The sequence below is a fragment of the Myotis davidii genome, unplaced genomic scaffold (genome assembly GCF_000327345.1).
Source record: "Myotis davidii unplaced genomic scaffold, ASM32734v1 scaffold164, whole genome shotgun sequence".
NCBI lineage: Eukaryota > Metazoa > Chordata > Mammalia > Chiroptera > Vespertilionidae > Myotis > Myotis davidii.
The window spans coordinates 843433-849965 of NW_006296417.1; the positions used below are offsets into that span (position 1 = coordinate 843433).

General features: G+C 51.6%; 1 protein-coding gene across 1 annotated transcript; it reads left to right on the top strand.

Moving 5' to 3' along the window:
- Nucleotides 1-374: 374 nt before the first annotated feature.
- Nucleotides 375-5655, top strand: TM2D3 (TM2 domain containing 3; the record flags this gene model as incomplete). Its single annotated transcript, XM_006771769.1, has 5 exons — nucleotides 375-480; nucleotides 1073-1230; nucleotides 3064-3238; nucleotides 3849-3924; nucleotides 4911-5655. Coding segments are annotated over 5 exons (681 nt in total), but the record flags the coding sequence as incomplete, so codon positions are not given.
- Between the last annotated feature and the right edge of the window lie 878 nt (nucleotides 5656-6533).

Below are 6533 nucleotides of genomic sequence, written 5' to 3' on the forward strand. Positions count from 1 at the left end.
AGAGGCCAGGTGGTCTGGGTCTGTCTGGGTGGCCCGCGGGACCCCCGAGACCCACGGGAAGAGGGCGGAGGGGTGGCGGGGCGCTGCGGCCCAAGTCTGGCCCCCGATCGGGGGACGCCCCTCCGCGCGGGGACACCAGGGCCGCAATTTCCCCTACGGGCGTGAGACGGAGGGCTGGGGGCGGGGTGGGTCCCCTACTCCGCGCTTTGCTCCCCAGTTGCCCACGGGCCTCGATGGGCGTGGACCCTGTTGGCGTCTTATTCTTCCGCTTTCCCGGCAGTTGAGTTTGAGGTCTTTCGCGAGCAAGTCACTGCGTGGCGGGGACCCCGCCTTTAACCTCCCGCGGGGGTGTTCCTGTCCCGGGGTAACCGGTGTCTCTGATCGTAGGATCCTTAAACCTAGAGCACTCGCAGCCGCGGGCTCGGGCGGTGCGGGATCCGGGCGCCACGCGCACGTTCACAGTGGTTCCCAGGGCGGCAGGTACTAGGCGTCTTACGTTCTGGTAAATGTGTGCACTTCTCTCTGCTGGGTTCTCCCTCGCTTTTCCTTTTTGGATGACAGGTCTTTTAGTGTATGAAATCGCTTTCCTTCCCACCCCCACCCCCTTTTTTTATTTATTGATTTCAGAGAGGAAGGGAGAGGGAGAGAGAGCTAGAAACATCAATGATGAGAGAGAATCATTGATCGGCTGCCTCCTGCCTACCCCCACCTTGGCCATGCCTCCTGCAGGCCCTGCGTTGGAGATCGAGCCCCGAACCCGGGCCTGTGCCCTGGTGCCCTTTCTAACCGTGACCTCCTGGTTCCTAGGTCGATGCTCAACCACTGAGCTACCCTGGCCGGGCTAAATGCTTTTTTCCCCTAAGCTGTTGAGCTGTTCGTCGGGTCCAGAGCCGGCTGGGGGCAGAGCCCTGCTGTGGCTGCAGCTGTCTCTCGGGCGGGGGCTCTGTTTTTTCCATGCCAGCCAGCCTCCTCTCTCCTTGCCCCCCATCATGCCCCCTGACCTTGGGAAATGGTGTGTCTGTCTGTTAAGTCCGTGTCCTGAGAGAACGAGCCTGTCTCCGGCCTCTTGCAGAAAGCACCGACATCCCGCCCTACGTGATGAAGTGTCCCAGCAATGGCTTGTGCAGCAGGCTCCCTGCCGACTGCATGGAGTGCAGGACCAACTTCTCCTGTGTCTACGGGAAGCCCGTCGCCTTCGACTGCACGGTCAAGCCTTCCGTTACCTGTGTGGTAAGTGCCGCCACCGGCTTGTTCTGGGTGAACTCGCTGTAAACCGGGAGCTCTCAGGAGCGTTTAGACTGGCGGACGGGAAAGATTCTGAAAGAAGGTGCTCTGCGTTCTGTAAGTAATATTTTAGGGTGAAAGCCAGCTTGATCCAAAGACCGGAGCTTCCAGGTGAGGCTTGGTTACAAGGGTTCAGATGGCAGTTTCTTAAAATATATGTATTTTTTTATTATTATTATTGATTTCAGAGAGGAAGGGAGAGGGAGAGAAGAGAGAGAAATATCAATGATGGGAGAGAATCATGGATCGGCTGCCTCCTGCACGTCCCCTACTGGGGATCAAGCCCGCAACCGAGGCCTGTGGCCTGACCAGGAATCAAACCGTGACCTCCTGGTTCATAGGTTGACACTTAACCACTGAGCCACGCCATCTGGTCTATGTAAAGGCTTTTAAAATTATGTGTGATGGGTCTGGCACATTGTAGGTACTTAGGGAAAAGGGGAAAACTTTGCTGTGGAAGGGGAACCTTTCCAGAATTCACTTCCTTTGTTGTTTGTTTCATCTTCTTTGACTTTATCTCCCAAAACTGACTACTTAGTGAGACATACATTTATTAACTAATTTAAAAAACAGCTGCTGCCCGGCCGACACACTTATGAACCAGGAGGTCACGGTTTGATTCCCGGTCAGGGCACATGCCCGGGCTGTGGGCTCCATCTCCAGTGGAGGGCGTGCAGGAGGCAGCCGGTCAGTAAATCTCTCTCATCATGGATCTTTCTATCTCTTCCCCTTCCTCTCTGAAATCAATAATAAAAATATATTTAAAAACAAAAATTGGTTGCTAAGAAATGTGTCTTATGAATGCACCACTATAAATACGCAGATGTTTACAGCAATACTCTGCACAAAAGAGCAGTTCTGCATAGATGAAAAAAATTAATAAATATGATAACTTCCAGAGGAGATTGTGTGACCATTTAAAGATGGTTTTGAGAAGTACATATGACAATGTAATGTCAAGTGCAGGTAAGATAGGCTACCAAATGCATTCAGTGTACGTCTGCTTCTGTGACTCTGTATTACAGAAGGAAAAAGTGGCAAAAAAATTGAGAGTGGGTCTCTCTGGAGAAGCTACAGGGTTTTTCCCCGTAATTTGTGCAACTTACAAAGAGCATATGCGCCCTGTGTAACCAGACAACAAAATAAGGACCCTTAACAGTGGAATTGGAAAGTCTGGTCTCAACAGCTCAGGCCCCCAATGAACACGTGCTGAGTCCCCCGTGGGTCTCCTGAGTTGAGTGGTTTTCTGGGGCTGCCTGTGGGTGGATCATGTGCTCGTGTTGGGAGCAGCAGTGACGGCCCTGGACTGTGGTCGGGATATTAGGGGCGATTTGAGACTGGTGGGGCCTGGGCTCCACTCCGAACTTGCAGTTCAGTGACCTTGAACAGCTGTCCCATCTGTCCTTCCAGCCGTACATGGCTCTAGCTTTATAAAATTTCCTACTTTTTTGTAAGAAGTATGCTTGTTTCTTATTACTGAGTTAGCCAGGTAAAAGGGGTGACCTAATCTCCCGCCCTGAAATAACCTTAGTGATTTGGATGTGCCTTTCTCTAGACGTTTTTCCTGTATATTTGTGGGTGTATGTTTTTAGGATCATAGGATCAGACCATAGTTATTTGCTTTGGCTACAGAATGGTTTGTATCCAGATATTTTCTTGCCACTTCCTGCCAGGTCATGAAGCATTCGGCACGCTGTGTGCCACGTGACTGTAGTTTTGCGGACGTGTTGATAAGCTTCCCTGTGGTGACTGATGAGCTCTGTGTCCTGTGCTACGCAGGATGAGGACTTCCGATCGCAGAAGCACTTTGTCATCAACATGACCTGCCGGTTTTGCTGGCAGCTCCCGGAAACCGACTACGAGTGCTCCAACTCCACCAGCTGCATGACGGTGTCCTGTCCTCGGCAGCGCTACACCGCCAACTGCACGGTGCGGGACCACGTGCATTGCCTGGGTGAGCCGGTCGGCGGGCCTGGGGAGCGAGATGCTTTTCTCTAAGTTTGCGTGTGGAACTTCAGTCGGACGTTGGAGAATCCGGGTTAAATTATTTCACCGGGAGCATTTATCAGCACTTTGGAGCCATGCCAAGCTTCATTAATACGAAAATGAACTGCTCTTATCTTTTAAAATGGAGCAATAAAACAAGACAAAATCCGTAAGGTATGAAGTCGAATGCTGTCATTGAATAGTTTATTAAATTTTAGAGAGAGAGGAACGGAGAAAGAGAGAGAAACATTGATGTGAGACCATAACATTATCTGCCGCCTCCTGCACACTTCCTACTGGGCATGTGCCCTGACGGGAATTGAATGGTGACCTCCTGGTTCATAGGTTGACGCTCAACCACTGAGCCACGCTGGCCGGGCCTGACCTAACATTTAAATTTTAAATCTGTCCTTAGGGATGATCGGGTCTTTCTTCTTACCATTCACCGCGTGGGCATTACTATAAGGAGGCTGAGTTTCTAGATTTTTAGTTACAAGGCCACTAGTTCCGTTAAGTCTCTGTGTAAGGGTATGGTTAGACCCATGTGTCTAAATGGAGAGCTTTCTTTTTCCTTAAAGGTAACCGGACGTTTCCCAAGATGCTGTATTGCAACTGGACCGGCGGCTACAAGTGGTCCACGGCCCTGGCTCTGAGGTGAGCTGTGTCACCGGTAAGCTAGAGGGCCGTTGGGAATGTGTTGGGGTCCGTGGAATCTTCCAGACACTGAGCTCCGACCAGTCCCTCCTTCAGACCTGAGGAAGCAGCTGTGGGAAATGCTTAGGAGGTCAGAACCCGCCCTTTATGGAGTGGAATGTTACCTCTCTCCCAGGAAGCCCGCACATGACATAGATCTTAGCACAGGAAGGAATCTTGAAAGTCATTCATTCCTAACACTAAATTTTTAAAAAAATACATTGTTAGTGATTTCAGAGAGGCAGGGAGGAGAGGGAGAGAGAAACATCAATGATGAGGGACAGGAACATCATGGATCAGCTGCCCCCTCACACCCCCTACTGGGGATTGAGCCCACAGCCCAGGCATGTGCCCTTGACCAGAAATTGAACTGCGACCTCTTGGTTCACAGGTCGGCACTCAACCTGTGAGCCACACCGGCTGGGCCTTAACACTAACTGTTTAGAGATGAGTGACTGGAACAGCTGGACCCGGGGCAGCAGGGGCGGTGGGCTGTCTGCCTTCCAGTGCCAACTCCTGACTCATGCTCGCGCCTTGTTCTAGGGATGTGCCATTTTCCAGAATAAAATGCAAAGCGGGCATTACTTTTCTTTAAAGAGAAACCCTAGGTTTCAGTCCAGCTAAAGGTCGTATGTTTACTGTGGACATTTTAACAATCTGTGGCCTGTGAGTACAGCTGGCCCTTGCACAACACTGGGGTAGGGGTGTCGGCCCGGCACAGTCAAAAATCCGAGTCTAACTGGAAGCCAGCCCCTCACGTACATTGATCCCACCAAGGATCGGAAATGGAAAAGATTTGGTGTTGCAAAGTGTGTACCAATCCTTGTGATCCCCAGAGGGTTGGGGTCATGAGATCCTTCCCAGGTGTGACCTCGCAGGGTCATGGAGCTAACCCGGCCGGGCGGTGGGGGGACGTCTGGTGGACCCGGTCCTGTTTGGTGTTCCAGCATCACCCTCGGCGGCTTCGGCGCAGACCGGTTCTACCTGGGCCAGTGGAGAGAAGGCCTCGGCAAGCTCTTCAGCTTCGGCGGCCTGGGCATATGGACGCTGATCGACGTGCTGCTGATCGGCGTCGGCTACGTGGGGCCGGCAGACGGCTCTCTGTACATTTAGGGGCGATCGTGCTTCAGGGGAGCGGCGCCCAGAAGGCCTCGGCCCGGAGGAAGTGATGTTGCTAGTGCGTATTCGTATGTTTTTAATGTACAGCATCTGTACTTGGCCTGCCTTGATGAAGGTGAAATTACAAAAGAAAAAAACACTGAACCACACTTCTCTGGAATTCGGTTTCATTTGCCTGAGATGGATTTTTTTCTGTGAAAAAACTGGGACTCGATTAACCTGGAGGAACAAACTCTGCAGAGACTGGAAATCGATTTCGTTCCGGGACTTCCGTTTTCTGTTGCTTAAGTCGAAGTGTACGCTCGGATCTCGGCCTGGACGGGACGGGCCTGCAGGAGCCTCGCGGCTGTGACGCGCAGTGGGCCGGTGTGTTCTTTAGCCCGGTAAGGGACCACCCGCACTTCAGTGCTCCGTGAGTTTTGCGATGTCGTGTGTATGTCTGGTCTTCGTCTGTGACTGTTTAACGTGAACTAGAGCTTTCATGTCTGGCGGCTGTGGTCTGAACTTGATTAGTGATGTAAAAGGTTGTGAGAGGACTGAAGAATTAATAAAGTTATAACTGGCTCTGAGAAACATTAGAGACTGTTTTCTGTATTAATAGATCATCTTGAGTAACCCTAGCAGCTGTTACCATTAAGAGGTATAGTGTACCCTAGCCGGTTTGGCCTGGGACTGAGGGTCCTGGCTTCAACTCCGGTCAAGGGCACGTACCTCAGTTGGAGGCTCGATCCCCGGGACACAACCAGTTGATGTGTCCTCTCACATGGATGTTTCTCTGTCTCTCCTCCTCCCTTCCACTCTCTCTAAAAATCAATGGAAAAATGGAAGTGTGAGCTGTGTGGGTCCACCTATTGTCTGCATAGCAGGGATCGCACTGTCCAGGCCCTTGTTCACGGGTCAGCTGCATTCACAGCTGCCTGGGTCGTTGGCATACCGTGGAGCGTTCACTGTGTTTTAGCACCACAAGTGTTTTTGAGTCCACAGACCCTTTATTGGAAAGAAAAGCAATTTAAAAAAAAAATTTTTTTATCGATTTCCAGAGAGAGAGGAAAGGAGAGGGAGAGGAATTTCGATGTGACAGCAAAACTTCAATCGGCTGCCTCCTGCACGCCCCCCACTGGGGATTGAGCCACAACCCGACCGGGAATCGAACCGGCATCCTTTCAGTGCACGGGACGACGCCCCACCAACTGAGCTGCACCGGCCCCGGCTAGAAAAGCAGTTACTAATCCAAAACGGGTTTTACAAAGGTTTCTTACGAAACGCTCCGATTTCGGCATTTTCCTTTCGCATTGGGCATGTGGACAGGCAGCAGGTTGGCCGGTCAGGTTGGGAAGCTGTGAAGTAGTTTTGGAGAATAGCTCCAAAAATCTCGTGGGATTTTCTTCACCAGGTTACTCATCGCCACTTACCTGGAAGGGGACTGGTTCCCTCTGGGGACCCCTTGCCCT